The 19,884-nt window shown below is 39.4% G+C and overlaps 1 protein-coding gene across 9 annotated transcripts; it reads right to left on the bottom strand.

The window, feature by feature from the left end:
• Positions 1–1,724: 1,724 nt before the first annotated feature.
• Positions 1,725–19,210, bottom strand: znf318 (zinc finger protein 318). Of its 9 annotated transcripts, none has more exons than XR_008385544.1 (14): positions 18,419–19,210; positions 17,814–17,914; positions 17,004–17,556; positions 15,500–16,829; positions 15,305–15,402; positions 9,222–9,321; positions 8,823–9,115; positions 5,779–5,940; positions 5,537–5,627; positions 5,182–5,300; positions 2,414–4,528; positions 2,217–2,301; positions 2,096–2,125; positions 1,725–1,993 (listed from the first exon to the last, which is right to left on the bottom strand). XR_008385544.1 is itself a non-coding variant. In XM_053620753.1 (12 exons), exons 1-11 carry the CDS (start codon positions 18,671–18,673, stop codon positions 2,432–2,434), a joined length of 5,199 nt encoding a protein of 1,732 aa, XP_053476728.1. In that variant the 5' UTR covers positions 18,674–19,210; the 3' UTR covers positions 1,725–2,301; positions 2,414–2,431. The 9 variants fall into 9 exon arrangements, 3 of the variants coding, with proteins under 3 accessions (XP_053476728.1, XP_053476729.1, XP_053476727.1); XR_008385545.1 differs by having other exon boundaries at positions 2,418–4,528; XR_008385543.1 differs by having other exon boundaries at positions 2,217–4,528.
• Positions 19,211–19,884: the final 674 nt, after the last annotated feature.

Raw genomic sequence — 19,884 nt, 5'->3', positions numbered from 1 at the left:
GGAAAGCCTTCCCAGGAGAGTGGAGGTTATTAGAACAACAAAGAGGAACTAAATCCAGAATTTGATGTTCAAAAAGCATATATGGGTGTGATGGGTAGGTGTCAAAAAATCTTTGGCCATATAGTGTATATTCATAAAAATACAACTGAAACCAGTGTACATTTTTGTAATTTTTTCATACTACTTATGTCTTGTTAGTCAGTCACTCTCCGTCTCACACACACACACCTAACAAAAAAAGCGCCCTCCACTGGTTTAATCCAGACAATTTCATGCTCACATTTTGTAATGAAAACAAGATGACGTTATCATAAATACATTTTATTCCACTCTAAAAACAGCAACACTCTTGTTTTAAGAAGACGTTGTACACCGAATATGTTTATATATATATATATAAAAATAATTTTTTAGTATATATATATATATTATATATATATATATATATATATATATATATATATATATATATATATATATATATATATATATAAATATATATACTAAAAAATTATTTATATATATATATATATATATATATATATATATATATATAAAAAGCTCTGTACCAGGGTTTCCCAAACAGTTTGCAGCCCACATGATTTAAAGTTATAATAATATTCTGGCTATTCCTGCACTTTCTAAAGTCCCAATTGGCATTATTTATTGAGTTTTTCAGGTTTGGATTAAAACCCATTCAAGTAAAATCAACTAATTATACTATATCAAGTCAATAATATAAACAAAAACAAAAAAGCTACAGACCCCTGGACCCCACTTGGGGAAACACTTGATCTACACAAGACCAAAAAACCAAAAAAAACAAAAAAATTCCTGCTCACACTTACTTACTCTCACTCACTCACTCACTCACTCAACCACTCACTCAACCACTCACTCACTCACTCACTCACTCACTCACTCACTCACTCACTCACTCACTCACTCACTCACTCACTCACTCACTCACTCACTCACTCACTCACTCACTCACTCACTCACTCACTCACTCACTCACTCACTCACTCACTCACTCACTCACTCACTCACTCACTCACTCACTCACCTTTTGTCCATAAAGCATTCTTGTTCTTTGACGTAAAGGATTTGATTGCAGCAAAACCGAAAGTATTTCACTGTTGTATTGCAGCATCACTGAAAAAATTGTGGTTAGGAAATCCAACTATGAAATTAAACTATTTTCAAAAGCATTACTATAAATCATAAAACACCAAGTATAAATGAGGGAACATGTTTTATGTAAGTCTTGCAAGTAATATCTACATACATACCCATATATTTGATAAATATTAAAACTATTTGCATGTTATAGACTCCATACTTAAGCAGTGTTGAGTAAAAATTAAGAGTACTGTTTATGCAAGGTAAACCTGCATAAACCTGCATAACCACCAAGGTAAAGTTTCACTTGGAACATCTTGCCTTTGTTTACTTTTTTCCTCTTTTAAATGAACCTACACAATCCAAATTTTCAAGACTGTTGTAAGAAATAACAATTCATATGTACAACTATACACTATAGGGAACAAGGAGACAACTGAAAAGACAGTTTGAAGCAGTATACATAGGCATATATACAGTACTTCCACTGAAATGGTAAAAAGAAACATTACCCAAATACAACATCTGAAATATATCACAGATATATTTCCACCAATGAATAGTGATTACTTTTAACATCTAGGTAGGATTAACACACAAAAGGAGGTCAATGAAATTTATTTGAACTACACCTTATACACCAAAAAACTACAGAACAACCAATAGTAATATAGAAACTAACAGTGTACAATATTTCAACTAACAGGGTACAGGACCATAATCTCAGATGTGTATCAGTTCTCACAAGAGCTGTAAAGAGAAAACAACTTATGCTGGACAAAAGTTCAAATGTATTTCAAGACATTTTGTCCTTGTAGCGTGAGCTCCATACCAATTCTTTTTCTCTTCTGACCTTGGATCTCTCTGGCTCCTGCATTAAAATATCTTTGATTTACTTAAGTGGAAGGATTAATGGATTTAGACTTGAACTTATATCACTCTCAAACAGATTATATAAAATGGTCTACATTACCTTTTTTTTTTTTTAAAGGAACAGTTTCAGCTGCAAACAAAGCAAGAAAAAGCAGGGAGTTCAAAACCCTGTATTTTAACAAGAACTGTGAAACATTTTACATATGCTAATGATTCATTACTTGTTGAGAAACTGCTCATTCTTTCAGTGGAATCTCCTTTCCTTCAGAATGAGTGCTTGTCAGTCCACCATTTCACTGGCATTACCTGCCAAAAAGTTTAAGAAGATACGTGAAACATCTGAACCAAATAATACAAATTAAAAGTTTTCAGATCAATGTTACTGAAACATTCATAGGTTTCATACACATCCCTAAACCTACTGGATGAAGGTTCTTTACAAAGGGTCAAAACTGAACTCAAAAGTGTCCAAGTTCAGTTGCTCTGTAAAAGAACCTGGCGGTGGGGAGAACGAAAGAGTCATCGCCTCTTCAGAGTCCAGAGGGTTTTGGTTATCATTTGATCCCATCAGCTCAATGTTCTCCATGATTTCTGAATTGGCTAAACAGTCCAGAGAATCTGCTTCGTTCTTGCAATCATCTGTTGCCATTTCCATGCTTCCACAATGCTCTTCAGTTTTTGACTCCACAAGTGGTTCTACTTCAAGATCAAAAGTTGGTGGTTCAGACTGTGCTCCTCTGTCCTCAGACGGCTCGTCACACTTCAAGCTGGAGACCTCAGCTACGAGTTTAATGTTTGGATCCTGCACCTCTGTTGATTCTTTATCTACAGTGGTCAGCAAACTTCCTGAATCAGCTTTAGAGTCTTGTTTACAATCAACCTTTTTGCCAGCACTAGAACCACTGCAGCTAGCCATAGTGCTGCTGCCATAGAAAATGTCAAACAAGTCTTTTGCTTTCGCTGCAGCTAGACTTGTTTTGGGCTTGTTTGTTTTTGAAGAAGAGTAGCTACTGAGGGTCTGAAGTTGAGGAGGAGGACGGACCATGACTGTTAGTTTGTGTTCCTCCTTGGGTACTCCAGGAGCAGCTACATCAGACTCGAGAGTAATCATACATTCGGTAGGCGCTTTTACCTCGACAGCCTCCACCTCCTGCACTGTGGATGATGGCACAGTTACAGCTGAAGTAGTTGGTACAGAGACAGAACCAGATGCAAGACTGGCTGAGTTATTACCTGGAATTTCCAATTGGACCTCCTCACCACCAAATGCCTTAGAGATTAAATCAACTGGCAGAACGTCTTCATTCTCTGCCTGGTTTTTTATCACAGTTTCAGAAGACTTGTTGCTTGCATCTATGGCTGGTACAGCTAAGGAGGCTGTGTCAGCAGAACCCGGTTTGTTTTGGGGCCCAACATTGGACTTCCTCAGAATATTAGAAGGGGTGGGTAAATTAGGACGAATTTTAATCTGGTTATAGGCTACCCATTCTTGGGAAGGGGCGATAGATGTTTTACCCGACAGCTTGATAGCAATACTCTTGGCAGCAGCCACAGATTTGGCAAAAGCATCCTGATCTTCAGAGTCTTTACTTGCTACAACACTCTCCTCATCTTCCTTTATAAATTGCTCTGCAATTTTCTCAGCTTCCTTCTCCAGTGCAGTCTTTTCAGGCTTTTTCCAAGTGAATTTTCCAAAGGAAGTACGCGAAGTGGCCTCCTCACTCTTTTTGCGAAGTTTTGCAAGCATGGCTGGACTCGGCCCACACAGAACCTTAGGGAGATCACTAAGCTTCTCAGGGTCAATCTTAACATCTTTCAAAGAACACTTTTCTTTTTCATCTTTGTGGCCTCCTTTTTGGTGTTGCTTTTTATCCTCCTTTTTCCCATATTTGGGCCTCTCGTCCTCATCATCATCTTCCTCCCATTTCGATTTCAGCAACTTTAAACCCTCATCTTCCCTGAATTTTGGTCTCCTGTCTTCCTCAGTGTCATGACCATATTTGAATTTCTTGTCATCCTCTTTCCGATACCTATATTTTTCATCTTCCTTCCTGTATCTATACTTGTCATTATCTTCTCTGTACTTGTACCGATTTTCTTCCCTGTATCTATATTTATCTTCTTCAGACTTGTACCTCTCATCCTCCCCTTTCTTCTGTCTGTACCTCTCTTCCTCTTTAAACTTGTTCCTCTCCACTTCTTCCTTTGCATACCGTGTCCTCTCCTCCTCTTCTTTTCTACATTTGGTCCTCTCAATGTCCTCTTTCTTACATTTAGGTTTATTCTCTTCCTCTTTGATATATTTTCCTTTTCGTTCATCTTCCTTGATGTATTTGGGTCTATCCTCGTCTTCATTCTTGCACTTGGGCTGTTTCACTTGATCTTTGCTGGACTTGGAGTTTTTCTGCTCGTCCTGGGAATCCTCATCTTCACGCTTTCGTTTGTGTTCAGGCTGCTTTTTTTCACTCTCCATGCCAGCTTGGCGATCCAGGTTTCTCCGTTGTTCATAAAGAGGGTTCTCGTACATTTGTTTCTATTGAGGAAATAAGACAAAAATTAGGTGATTGACCTACCAACAAATATGAAAAAGAAACACACTTTATGGCCGCCAAATTCTCACACTAAGAATTGTAGATCTGAAAACATGTACAAATATGCTTGATCTAACCTTTTGGGGTTAAAACCCATTTAGGGGCTTGAACTTTTGCACTAAGCATTCTGTACGAGTCTAAAGAACAAGCCAAATCATTACAGAGAGAAAATGCATTTGTCCAGACTACTATTTATTCTCATTCCCAAAATCGAGCGGAGCTTTAAAATGAATTTATTTAGTTTGTTACATTAACACAAATGCTTATGAGACAGATTGTCCTGTTAATGAATAATAGTTAATAGTTTGACAGAATTACTGAGGATGAATTAATATAATAAGCTTTGTGTTGGCTTTAACTGAAATGTACGACACTACACTACACTACACCAGGCTTCCTGTGCAGAGTATATTATATACTTTTAAAATAATAATTTGCACACGTATATTTTTACTTGGTTGTCTTGATCCCCTAGATTGGTGTCTGATTCACATTTGCAATAGTTATGCCTAGCTATTACTGCTGCCAAGTAGAAAAAGATTCGACACTGAACTATATGTGTTCTTCGGAAGAATAAAAAAATTAATCGAAATACCTTATACTTCTCATTGTGCGCATGGCATATAACATGGGCCTCTGCACAAATAGGATCACCGAAAAACTCTTTACACAACTGGCAGAAAAATCCCCTCACAGGTAACACAAATTCAGATCCTACAGGAGAGAAACACAGTGAGGTTTAAGGCACATACCCAGTAACACAGACATTAATAATATTACCCTGGCAATGTTTCTTTGGTGAGAAGAACAAGAAAAAAAAAATCGCACAACAAATGTCCCACATGATGAAGTCACACCAATCCTACCCTCGCACTTAAAGCACTGTATTTACACCGAAGGCACTTAACTATTTTTACTTCAGTTTACTGGTATGATCACAAAACTTCTACCTTTTGCTGGTTTAGAAATTAGTTCGCCTGTAGGGCGTGTCTTCTCACGCTCGGAATTTGATGCCCAAGGTCTGATGTAGGGATCTAAAGTCTTTAAACAAGAGACAAAATAGATGACTTTTTATAAAGCAACTTAACAGGTACAGAAGAACAACAATAAAGAACTGCAATATGATTAAAAATGAAGAAAGGTGTTAAGTAAAAATATACCTATAATATAAAGGGAAATAATGGACATTTACCTTTCTGTGCATTTTGCTGTGCAAGTGTGTGAAAAAATCAAACATGGAACCACTAGTAATGTTGCAGTTTTTGCACCAGTGGTTTCCTGCATCATAGTACTCAAATATCTCAGTTAATGAATCCGATCTGCTGCTGGATACTGGGGCTGGTGCCTTGGTACCCTAATTTAGGAAGGACAAATTACATGTTAGTAAGAAGCCCAGAAACCCACCTGAAAGAGGAAAAGCAGCAACAGCATTTGAAAAATAAATAAATAAATAAATAAATAAACCCTGATTCCCTATTATTGAATTGTGACAAAGTAATCTTACCTTTGATATTTAGGTCATCTGTGCTCCGGCTGAGACGAACCACTGCTCTAGTTTTAAGGTCTAACAACTAAGTCTGTGTGTAGATCAATAATCCAGGTCACAGACAAATAGCAAACCTCTAAACTGATGAATAATTCTGTCAGAGACTTCCCGCTAGTATACGAAAAACAATGATGCTGACAAAGCACTGCTCCTTTGTAGCATTCAATGTTATTGAGATATTGAAGCGAGGAGTGACCGTTACAGATATGCGGCACATTATCAAATTAACATTGCTGTTTGCGGCAAAATTAAGTATATCTATATAAAAAAAAATGTTCCTTTCATTTTAGCAAAAGGATTAATCTATAAATATACCAGGTTTGTTTTTAAGGGCAATCATTAAAAATATACATTTTAGGAGTTCATTATGTGCAAATTTATTTGCATGTTGATGTAAATGCAGCAGTTTAGCTCTACCCACTCCAAAATGACCTAGGGATACTAGGCTATATAAAGTTTTATCTCCTGATTATTCTTGACAGTAAATGAAGACAATGTCATGGACAATTATTTTCATAGCAAATAAGCCACTGCTGTAACTTGTTCACACGTGCAAGGCATGGATCAGGTAGTGCATGAGTATGCATGTGTGAAAATGGCATATGCAGTGGTGCTTGCTGTGAAAAGCCTGACAAAGATCAGGTAAAGTCTGGTCAACTACAAGAAATGCAGAAGCTTTCCCCAACATCCCTAGCTTGCTGCTTCCAAGGTATGAAGTTCATAGAAAGGTTTACAAATTCCCTTATTCACAATAAACCATCCCTGAAATGTATGATCCAGGCTCATTTCAGCAGAACGTAGAGGTGTGCACTGGATTTAACAAGCATAATGGGCACTTGATTAACAAGTGTACTGGACAATGTCGGGAGCTTACACAACACTGTATGACACATTTACTACATTCATTCATTCACTCACCTTCAGTAACTGCTTTATCCTGGTCAGGGTCGCTGTGGTTTAAATGAGTTATTTCTTTATATTTTTGGAAACAAAATCACCCTACAACTAAGGAAGTATCTCAAGTGGGCATGAACAAACATAACAGCAGATCGGTCCCTTCAGGGGCAAGCGGGAGTAGGAAAAAAAAAGAGGGGGAAAAAAAACAGTCCCGTGCACACCTCTATTTCAAGGAATTTAAAGGCAGCCTAATCATAAGTGATGGGCAGTGAGGGGCAAAGGACAATTTTCAACCATAATTCTTATAATTCTCATTATGACAGAATATGCATCCTTACTAATTAACAATGATTAGTAATTTAGCCGTCTATTTTATATAAACACACTTAAATCACACTTAAATTCTACACTTAAATCAGAAATAAAGTCATTCAGCCTTAAATGAAATACATTTACAGTTATATAAAAAAAAATTAAGAAATGTGCCAATACGTTCTCGAAGATAAAAGAGCAGAAACGTCAACACCCTTACAATGGGTAAATTACCAATGACCAATAACAGTGACAAAACAGCATGTCAACTGAGTCTAGTTTTTTTTCCTTTTAATTCAGTGCAGCCCACCTTCAGTCCAATTTGTAAAAATAAAATAGATGGATAAATAAACTAATAATAATAATAATAATAATAATAATAATAATAATAATCTTCATCCATCCATCTTCTATACCGCTTCAGGGTCACGGGGAAACCTGGAGCCTATCCCAGGGAGCATCGGGCACAAGGCAGGGTACACCCTAGACAGGGTGCCAATCCATCGCAGGGCACAATCACATACACATTCACACACCCATTCATACACTATGGACATGCCAATCAGCCTACCATGCATGTCTTTGGACTGGGGGAGGAAACCGGGGTACCCGGAGGAAACCCCCGCAGCACGGGGAGAACATGCAAACTCCGCACACACAGGTCCACGGTGGGAATCGAACCCCCGACCCTGGAGGTGTGAGGCGAACGTGCTAATAATAATAATAATATTGAAATATACGCTTCCTGTCCTGTCTGACTACAGTTTTAATGAATGCAGGGTCAGAAAATTTGTCATTTTCAAGAGGATGTTAAGTATTAGCTGATGTAAAGTTTTATATTTATATTATAATTTATATTCACAAATAACCTATTGTCTCTATTCTTCACCTGACACTATAAAGCTTGCAATAATGTAAAACCTTGTGCTGACTGCTGAAATGTTCCTATTCCTAGTCCAGATTTCAGATCAAGGTTTCTTAATCGTAAAGCTGATCACTCTTACTACACTGTAATGAACAACTCGTGCAAATTGGCAAATCACCCCATGCTTCAGCTGCATTATATAAACCAAATACATTAACACAATTTGGTATATGTCCGAGAACGATAGCAACAAGAATTGAACATTAATGATAAAATACGCTCAATTCAAAATAATATGAATTATAAAATAGGCTATAAAAAACCTCAAAAGTTTACAGAACTATTCTACTGTGCACTCTAACTAAATCATGGTTGGACAACTCATTAGTTCAGGCATCTGAGACAAGCAGATTTTGTGTCCAGATTTAGTTGCCCAATAAACAAGCAAATACAAAAACCAGATAAAGAAAAAAAATAACTCCTTATTGACTTTCACGATTTAACGCTCAAGAAAAATAAACGAAGTAAATTACCAAAAAACATCATATAGGATGGATAAGATTTACCAGTTCCCTTCCTCTCTGGGCTTACCCACTAGCAGCAAAAGTAAATCTACCTGAGCGGTGGACGTGATGGAGGCAGATTTTGATTTCTCTGGGCTTCTAGGCTCTTTAGACTTGCTATGAGCAGGTGCGTGCTCATGTTCCCCAGAGCTCCTAAGGTTTTTGTGGTCCAGACCCAGGATAGTTGCAACCTTCACTAGTTCTTCATACTTCTTCTCTGCTGCCTCGTGTTCAGTGCGCAGACTGGATATCTGGGCCATCACATCCTCTTGAAGACGACCAAGCTCCATAAGGATGGGATCCTTGTGACCATCTTTCTCCCTTCGCTTTTTCCTTAGGAGCTCCCCTATGGTACAAAACAACAAAATGCCTATTAATGAACAAGTATCAATAAAGAATCCCAACAATCATATTATTTTAGTAACTGTAGTTCAGTGTATGCATGGAAATACCTTGCTGCTTTCGCAGTGTCTCCAATTCTTTTATTAGACTTTCTTTTTTCTTCATTCTGGATTCTCTGTCCTTCTTCAGCTTTTCAAGCTCTTCAGTTACCTAGCCATGATACAATAGTATTTAGGCCTTGCCCAGAGGAATGTACAATTCTCTCAGTGCGTTTATTACTTGATTGGTCAACAACTCATTTAAAGCACTTTTTTGCTTTGTTATTTTTGTTTTGAAGAAAATTACCAGTAACTGTATACCTCAAATGACAAAAGAACTAAACAAAAGAGAACCACTGTAAAAAAAAATTCTCTCATCAGAATATTAAAACAGAACCCTGTGCATGCCATGTTAGAAGACTTTTGATGACCGAGATGACACTGAGGTTTTGTAAGGTCTGGTGCTTTGCTGCAAGCTACTTTTAAACTGATGACTCAAGTTAAACTTTGCCTGCTGGCAGGTTGGGAATATTAAATATGTGGTTGGTTAAAATCCCTTAAATAATAAAAGCACACTGTATGCCAAGGAAGAACTCCAAGTTGGACAGGTTACTTGCGCCACTGACACCGCTGTTGAGATCCAGCTCCATACAGCTGGATTGCCAGAAGCAACGAGCCCAATTTGGACATTTTCACTTAGGGGTGTACTCACTTTTGTTGACAGTGGTTTAGACATTAATGGTTGTGTGTGGAGTTATTTTGAGGGGACAGCAAATTTACACTGTTACGCAAGCTGTACACTCACTACTTTACATTATAGCAAAGTGTCATTTCTTCAGTGTTGTCACATGAAAAGATATAATCAAATATTTACAAAAATGTGAGGGGTGTACTCACTTTTGTGAGATACTGATATATGGTCCAAATAGTACAAGGTGAGGAGAAGAAGAAAGGAAAAGAGGGCTGAATAACAGATGATATTACTGAAAATCTTATGTTATACTCTGTGTAGACACTTCGTGTGCGTATGCAGATGAAGGTATCCAGGTGATTCTCGTTGCTTCTGGCAGTTAGGAGAGGCGAAACAGAACATGAGTGGCAGACATATTTAATTACTGCTTAACTCTAACAAACTTGATCACTATGAACACGTCCACAGTAATATTACACTGCAAGAATACTCAACCAACCAATTAACCAAATTTAACTGATAACTGGGTTCAATTAGCCTAGACACACCTAGGCCTGACTACTGCCTGCCCTGTTGCCATTTTTAAGGCTCTGGGACTGCAGCAAACCACAATGAGAGCCATTATCTCCAAAAGAAAGCTATTTAAAACAGTGGTGAATCTATCCAGAAGTGGTAGGACTATAAAAATCCTCCATGAGCACATCGACAACACAGCCAGGAACTCACAAAAGAGCCCAGATGAACAGCTAAGGAACTACAGGCGTCACTCACCTCAGATAATGTCATCGTTCCATGATTCCAAGACACTGACTAGGAAAAGCACAGCTAACTAATGAATATAAAGACTTTGTCTAAGATTAGCCAAAAACACCTTGATGAACCTTGAGCCTTTTGGGATAATGTACTGTGGACTGATGAGCTGAAAGTGGAACTTTTTTGGAAAACATGGATCGTGTTATCTGAAAGTTAACACAGTGTTCCTCAATAAGAACATCATACCAACAGTGAAACATGGTGGCGTTAGTGTGATGGTGTGGGGATGCTTTGCCGCTTCAGGGCCTGGGCGACATACCATAATTGACAGAAACATGAATTCTGCTCTCTACCAGAAAATACTGAAGGAGAATATACAGTCATCAATCTGTGATCTGATGCTCAAGCACAATTGGGTTAAGCGATCCAAAGCACAAGAGTAAGTCCACCTCTGAATGGCTCAAAAGAAACAAAATTGAAATTTTAGTGTGGCCTAGTTAAAGTCCAGACATGAACCACATTGAGATGCTGTAGTGGGGCCTTAAACACATAGTTCATGCTCAAACGCCCTCCAATGTTGGCAAATTAAAGCAATTCTGCAAAGAACATTGAGCAAAAATCTGGCCACAATGACGTGAAAGATGCATCTTTAGTTATTAGAAGCGTTTGGTTGCAGTTGTTGCTGTTAAGATGGCACAACCGGTTATTAATTTTAGGAGGGCGATACAGGTGTTGAATAATAAATGACATGATCATTTTAAAACTTTTCTGTTTTTCCCCTCATACTCTCCTTGTTTTAGATGACATTTTCTATGAGGATCTGAAACCTCATAGTGCAAAGGCCTGTTCACACCGGGACAGGTCTGTTTAACGACCCAACGGTTCTCGATGGGAGTGTTCACACCTACGTGTAAAACGAGTGGCGTCAGTGTCAATTTTTTTTTTTACATCGAGGGGTTCTGTGTTTTGTTTTTTTTTTTGTTTTTTTTGATGCACCGCAATAAAAACTGGCCGGCCAATGAGATTCGCACTTTTATTCACAAGCCCGGAGCTGCCGAAGTTACATAAAACTATGAATAGGTGGCGCTCAAGTACAAAACTGTCTTGCTGAGGAAGAAGCAGCCAAAAAGAAGATGCAAGCAAGTAGGAAGTTGAATGTGGAGCTGCTGATGTCTTTTGTGTCTGAAGGTCAAGAGCTTCATGATCAATGCCACAGCGACTACAAGAATTTTGATAAGAGGGAGTTGTTGTGGCAAGGAACTGTCGATCAAATAGGATTCAATGGTGAGCTTCATTTACTTATCCCCCCCATGTACATAGGCAAACTTTCAACCATCTTCATTGTTTGTGTGCTGTGTAGTGGAGGAGGTTAACCTGAAGTGGAAAAGCTTACGCGATACATACACGAGGAAAAAGCATGAGCAGGATTGCCAGAGTGGACAGGCTGCTAAAAACAAGAAGCAGTGGAAGTATATGAAGGTAATGGAGTTCCTTGCAACATCAACTGAATTCCAAAAGGTATTAACATTAGAACATTACAATACATAGCTGTGTGAGCTATACTCTATGTAGTGCATTGACAGTAAACAGCGATTAACGTGATGTGATATACACCACGATCATTCCTCTAGTTCAATATATTAGTTTGTGTTATTCTGTGGATAAGTAACATCTGCTGAATTTGCGTTGCAAGATGTATTGTATATTAAAATGACCCTGAATCAAAACTAGTTTTTGTAATCAAACACTGACCTCAGGAGCATTGGTTCAAGATGGTTATGAAGTGTGGCATGGCCCACACTGTGAATGAATGTTTCTGATGCTGAATTTATCTTTACAGTGTTCACAGCAACATTTCTGAAACACTGATGTAGTGGATGACCAAAATGATGCAAGTGAAAGCGAACCAGAGAGCACTTCAGGAATATCTATCTCCAGCCCAGCAGTGATGAGGTCCAGTGCGGAGAAGAGAAATCGGGCAGACATGTCGGACTTCTCGAAGAATTACCTGTTGTCCAAAGTTGCCAGAGAAAGAGGAGTACAGAGAGCAAAAGAGAGAGCTAAAGAAAGATGACATTTACTTTTTTGTTCATGGCTTGGTACCTGCACTAAAGAGATTGTCCATACCCCAGCTGTCTTCGGTCAAACTCAAAATACAATTATTGCACGATGCAGAGTTTGGTCAATCTCTTTTTCTTAGTTTCCTCACCAATCGCCTGTGTAATACCATCAGGTCTGTGGGGTGACCTCTACAAACTATGTGCACCACAACATTAGGTCTTGGCCACAATAGTGTATATGATGTGTATGTATATTTATTATGTGTGTATACACCATTTTATTCATTTGTATTTTTATCTTTCCCACACTACTGTTCACTTGCACTACTGACATTGAGACTTGTTTGCACCACCATTCCCTGATGTCATGTTTATTATTGTGTTATTGTTACAAAACATTGTTCATTCATGAAAATAAAGGTCTGACTTTTTGCAATTTTTTTAGCTGTATTATTACAAAACAATGCCATTCAACATGCAAACGTGAAACCTCTTTACTAGCATCCAACATTTTAATGAGTGCATAAGTGACGGACCTGATATAAAATGCTCACTGCGAATAAATGCCTACACACAAACAAGGTATCCTTTGAGAGCACCAGATTCAAAAATACATACAATACTAATTTCATTTTATATATATATATATATATATATATATATATATATATACACATATATACACACACACACACACACACACATTTACATTTTAAGGGATTTGGCAGACGCCCTTACACAGAGCGACTTACATTTTTCTCATTTATAGAACTGAGCAGTTGAGGGTTAAGGGCTTTGGGATTTGAACTTACGACCTACTGATCAGTAGTCCAACGTCTTAACCACTGAGGTAACACTGCCCTAGACAGAAGGTTTAAGCTCATTTATTATTTTGTTTTTTCCAACATTCTGACTATCTGACATTACAGCTTTTACAGCAATGGTGTCAAAAGGCAGGTTGTTAATATGAGTTGTTTTATTAAAGTGTTATTTGGCCAAGATTCAAAAATAGTCTCATAACATTACATATAGTTATAAATAAATTTCAGCTATGATAATAAGAGGATTAATTTGTTGACCCAAACACATTTAATATAGTATCACAGCAGAGCTTGTGTCAAAAATGGTAAGAAGACATGTGCGTATGAGAGGAGACTCCACACGGCCAATATGCATCGTTAAATATGCAATACAGATTTAATTAATCTAATGTATGCAAAACATCCAAGCAACGAGGAAAAAAAAAAATACACTCAATCTGTGTATGAAGCATGGCTGTGAAGTGGGGCAATTATTACATGATTTTTCAGGTTGGTTTTAAAACTATTTTGCAAGTTACTGAACAGAGCAAACAAACTAATTTCCCAACTGATGAAAATATAGTTCTACACACAAACATCCCCTTAAAGAAAAAAAGATAACAGAGACCACTTAGTAAGGCCAAAGTACCTTTCAGACAAATTATTTAACAAAATTTCTAAAATGAAAACAAATCAAGCATGGATAAAAATGTTACCTTACTCTGTAATATACCTCTACTAGTGTACCACCACAAAAAAATCAAATCACCTCTAGTAACATCATCTGTATTTAAAAGTGCAATAAATGGACAGTTGACCAACAGGTGGGCACGAATTTAAATGTGTCTAAATACTGAACGCATTTATTTAACATTTTTAAATTCATGTTTCATTGTTTTGGTTTTACTGCACTTTTCTCTCCGTTCTGTGTACAGCAGAGGAGTGGTGGTGGTGGGGAAAAAAAATGTGTCTCACATCACGGTGATAATCGTCCACAATCTAAAACCATCATGTTACAGACCTCTACTGTGAAGTTTAAACGTGGTTTTGATTCTATGTGAAAAACACAAATCTGACAGCACTGGGGACTATGTGTTCTTTTACCAGTGACACATCAGGATGCGTAACTGGTCATAGTATAAAAATATGGGCAAAAAGCAGCCCAGATCACCTGAGCATGTAGTCAGACTGATCAGCTCATAACGGACACTGAACGATGTTGGGTTATTCCAAAAAAAAAAAAAAAGAAAAAAAAAAAAGAAAAAGGAAGAGACATAGAATGAGGAGGCGTGATTAAGTTTGAATATGTTTGCCAGAAACATGACCATGTTTCTTTCACGAACACAAGAACAAACAAGGGACCCGGAAATTAGCGTGGGGCGTAAGCTACCACGCGATATTTGGACCAATCGCAAAGAGAGAGCGGTCTCAAAACAAAAGACGATGTGTTTGGGAGTTCCGTGTTGATGCTTGCGCACACTGAAGTGTACAAACTGAAACCACAGCGTCTTTCTTGCTCAAAAGCTGTCTTCCAAAACGTCTTGCGCTAACAAACCTTGTTTAGGCTAAACAATAATCCAAATCTGGAGATCTGTCCTTACTTGACGTAGCAAATGGACTTTTATGCACGCAGACTGTCATTTAACTTACTTATTATTTTTAGTGCAAACTTAAAATGCTGTCCAAAAATAAACTATTTCTCTTTTTTCTTCAACCAACACTTAGCCAGGGTATGGCAAGCGGTATATTAGAAATGGGAAAGGAGTTTTGGAAGACTTTTGCATAGACTTTTTTCCTGTGTCTGGAAAGCCTTCACAGCAACGTGTTCCAATAAATAATTTGTGTAGTTACCTTTTGCTTTTGTTTGGCATTATTCTTTTCTTCAATGACTCTCCTCTCGTTTCCACTGCATGCAATCGTCATGCTCTGTAATGGGTCCACCTTTGATCCTAAGGCAGGAAACAAAAATATTCAAATGTCTTAAAAACATAAAAATGCAGGTTTACATTTAAGCACTGAAAATAAAATAACCACAGAGCTGTTCACCTTTTTTATCTATCCCTTGAGCTTCATTTGCCCCTGTATTAATTACTTTCAGGAAGGGTCGCTCTACGGCAGGGGAACTGTAGTCATCCATAGGAGTTTGTGGTGGCATTGGCATACTAGGGGGTGGGTACATGGGCCAGCCTTGGGGCATATATGGCATGTAGTTCCCATAAGGATCATAGCCAGGGGGAGGGTAGTTGGGAGGCATAACTCCACGTGTGTGTGGCTGTGGATAGGGAGGCATCTGATGGGCAGAGAGAGCTGGGAAATTATTTGTTCCAGGATTCACAACTTCAGGAGGCGGGGGACCTGTGTTAGTCCACAGGTTCTCTTCAGCTTTAGTACCTGACCGGACCTCCCTCTGACTCTGACTGTCTGATCGCGATGAATGTCTTTCAAGAGGAACATGCGGCTTCTTCCTGCCACGACTTGATATGTGCTCATAGCTGCTGCTCCGACTGCTTCCCCTGCTGGTACTCCTACTCCTACTGTTGCTACTGGAACTCCTGCTGTGGCTCCTGCGTCTCCGTTCAGACTGGTGCCTTTTGACAGACAACTTCACAGGATTCTTCCCTTGGAGGCGCTCTTGCGTCCTGGCAGCCATCTTGCTGATCTCAGCTACGCCCAGGTCAAGGCCAATAGTCTTAAGGAGGTCTTGTATCTTCTCGTATTCCTCCACTTCTGCCTTAACTTGAGCATCGTGAGACCCAGTTACTGGTGGGTTACTCTGAGGTGTCTCATCAAAATGCTGCCCAGGTGAGGCTGAAGAAAAATGCTTATCCCGATATTTGCTCTGTTTAGTTATTTGACCTTCATCTTCTTCAGGATGCCCCTGACTGTAAGAATGTCCATATTCTTTCCTATGTAAATCATGTACTACTCCAGTCTTTGGTTCATGATACAGCACATCAGGTCCAGTTTTCTCATAGACATCCGATAAGTTACACTGTCCAGGTTTAGGAATTTCTTTTACTGGGTATTTGTCTTCCTCTTCTTCATCCCCATACAGGAACTTCTCTTCATCTTCAATATCTACAAAGCTTTTCTTTTTGTCTGGTGGTTGGGCTACTGCCTCTACCATCACACTGAGAAGCTGGGTGAGGTCTGAATTCTCCTGGCTGCTACTTTCAAGAGGAAGAGCGTATCCATGCCCACTGTCGTTGGTAGGCTGTAATTTGCTTATGAGCTCTTCAAGTGCACTGGTATTAGAATTTCGAGCCAACACTGATGCCAGTAAGTCTGGGTCCATGTTTTTAGTCACTGCGCATAGTAACTGCTCCACATCCTTTGAAAGGCCACTGCCTGAAGTCCCTTGTGGAGAGTCAGTACTCTAAAATCATAGGATAAGAGTTTAATTAGAAATTAAACAAAGAATTATCTAAAGCAGACTCCCAACTATGACAAATGAAAAAAACAACAAACAAACATGTTGATCTAAATAATCTGTAACTGACCTGATACAAATTCAATAAAATCATCCCCTTAGTATCAAAATCATACCTACCTGTCCGATCATAGGAGAATCAGTTTCAGAGGAGTCAACTCTCTTTTTCAAGATGGATTTAGTGGGCATCGTTAACATATCCTCCAGTTCTTTACGTCGACGAGCCCTCTCAAGCTCTCTAAAGTCTTCCTTATCTCTCTTGCTCTTTCTGCTGCTGCTGCTACAGCTACTGCTGCTGCCACTGCAGCTCCGGCTCCGACCCCTGCTCCGTCCCCTGCTCCGACCCCTGCTCTGGCCCCTGCTCTGGCTCCGTCCCATGCTCCGTCCCTTGCTGCGGCTTCTGCTGTGTGGTCTACTCTTGCTCCTCGCCCTGCTCCTTGCTCTGCTCCTTCCCCTGCTCCGGCTCCTACTCCTACTCCTGCTGCGTGGTCTGCTACGTCCTCGGCTCAGTGCCCTGCTGCGGCTCACTGCACGACTACGGCTCCTGCTGCGAGGACGACTTCTGCTGTTAATTCTGTCTGGACTGCGGCTCCAGCCCCTATTCCTATGACTGTGCCTTCTTGAACTATGCTCATCGTGGCCCTCATAGCTTGACCGATGTGGAGAATAATCTCTGTGAGGAAAAAACAAACACGATTAGGCAGGTCATTCAATTATTTAAGGTTAGTGACTTCCAAGACAATGCTTCTTGACATGTTTACCAAAGTGTTATGGTAAAAGCTTGAGGTGGCACACTACAAGTCTGAGTGTTCCTGCTTTAAGCCTCTTCATCTAAAATAGATCCAGGTGTGCTGCAAAACTGAATTCTACCTCTGTTCTAAATTTTTATTTTTTAAAATATATATACATACATTATTAAACAGACTTTACCTGGCATAGGGAACCTCCGATCCGGTCAACTCGTTGCCCACAGTTATAACAAGACTATGGTCAGTGGGGAGACCACTATGTGGGGGTGAAGGAGTAAATCTCTGTAGGAAAGTAAGGATGCAAATTAATAATATGACTTTTCTCCTGCAAAATGATCTGAAAACAGTAAGACTGCATATCATTTCTCCTAAACAGTCAATTAACAAACAATTCATGCTACACACATTTTCTCTGATATGCTTCTCTGATATGCTACCAGACCACAGCAACACCACAGGTTCCCAGCACTGGTCGTGGAATACCCCCCTGTTCTACATATGCTCCAATACCCCCACTTCAGCTCAGGAAGGGCTGAATCATGTGTTTGTTAGAAGAAGCGAAAATATGTACAGGGCAGGGAGTACTCCAGGACCAGAACCTGTGATCTATGAAAAAAGCACGTATTCCCAATACTAAGTAGTACATAACTGAAGTGATACCACTTTATTCTCTAGTATACCGTTTGGGACGCAGCCCAAAATGACTTAGTCTATACATGACGTCATCACGCAGGTAACCCAATGCCACATAACGGTCAGAAGAGTGCATCAATCTAGTCAGCCTACATGAGCGTAGTCTCTCGGAGGAGGCCCATCGCCTCTGAAATCATCCGCAGACCCTCGTCCCGGTGATGAATAGCGCCTCCTCGGATGCTCCGGGTTTCGACGGTACCCATGCGGATAGCCATTGCTGTCTCGCGCGTGCTCACTACGGTACGGAGCGCTAGGAAATGAACTGGCAGGAGGCGGGCCGCGGGGCGCAAAGCCGCGAGACGCTGCCGGAGGAAACGAGCCTCGGTGCGGCCTAGAGCCTCGGTACATGGCGCCAGCGTCTGAGTAAAAGAAGTTTCAGATCCAGTAGCCTCTGTTTACCTATCTAATGCGTTTTATTTCTGCACACAAAACATAACAAATTCAAACTACTACTGAAACTCAATAACTACAAACATCAACACTCGTAACCAAACCGTATTGAAACTACTTCCTGCACCGCCATTCGGCTAGCTAAACAGGAAATGACGTACAGTCAGTCTCTACCAATCATATTTTTCCTATTTATTGTTTACTGGGTTGTATGCGGCGGATACAATTTACGAGTGCGAAGAATAGCGGATTTACGAAAGAAACAAAATACTAAGTTGTGTCCCAAATGACGCAATATGTACTCAAGCGTGTAGTGTACGAATTTTATATGGTTATTTTTTTTTATTCAACAACGGAATCTGATAGCCCCTCCCCTCTTAATTAAAGCTGCGGCAGTTCCACACTTCGTATTTTCGGTTTAGTAAGTGCATCATCCGGGTATTTAAAGTGTACTTTTTCCTATTTGGAATTTTCAGTGTGAACACCCGACTCGCACTATTTACAGGTGTATCTCAAAAAGTTAATTTTTTTCTGAAATTTCATTCCAAATGTGGAACTTTAATATGTTCTAGATTCATTACACAAGGTGAAATATTTAGACTTTTTTTGGTTTAATATTGATTATTATGGCTTACAGCTCATGGAAATTAGATTCTGGAAAAATCCAGTGTCTCAAAAATATTAGAACAAAGAATTTATAATACAGCAATGCTGACCTGAGAAGAGCTCTAATCAGCTAATTATCTCAAAACACCTTTTTACTAAAAACACAGTTGATCAGTGGTCCAAAGTCCTCTTTTCAGATTAAAGTAAATGTTGCATTTCATTTGTAAATCAAGGTCCCAGAGTCTGGAGGAAGAGTGGAGAGGCACAGAATCCAAGTTGCTTGAAGTCCAGTGTGAAGTTTCCACAGTCAGTAATGATTTGGGGTGCCATGTCATCTGCTGGTGTTGGTCTACTTTATTTTCTCAAGCCGAGAGTCAATGCAGCGTCTACCAGGAGATTTTAGACCAGTTCATGCTTCCATCTGCTGACGAGCTTTATGGAGATGCTGATTTCCTTTTCCAGCAAGGCTTGGCACCTGCCCACAGTGCCACAACTACTAGTAGCTGGTTTGCTGACCATGGTATTACTGTGCATGATTGGCCAGCCATCTCGCCTGACCTGAA

Source organism: Ictalurus furcatus, chromosome 3 (assembly GCF_023375685.1).
Source record: "Ictalurus furcatus strain D&B chromosome 3, Billie_1.0, whole genome shotgun sequence".
Taxonomy (NCBI): Eukaryota; Metazoa; Chordata; class Actinopteri; order Siluriformes; family Ictaluridae; genus Ictalurus; species Ictalurus furcatus.
This window is presented reverse-complemented; position numbering and strand designations above follow the sequence as displayed.

Coding starts and splice junctions, on each gene's coding strand:
- znf318 (XM_053620752.1), bottom strand. CDS start 18,673: ATGTACCGAGGCTCTAGGCCGCACCGAGGCTCGTTTCCTCCGGCAGCG. Junction 17,557..17,813: donor TCGGAGGTTCCCTATGCCAG/GTAAAGTCTGTT, acceptor TTTTCCTCACAG/AGATTATTCTCCACATCGGT. Junction 4,529..5,181: donor CGCACAATGAGAAGTATAAG/GTATTTCGATTA, acceptor TTTCCTCAATAG/AAACAAATGTACGAGAACCC.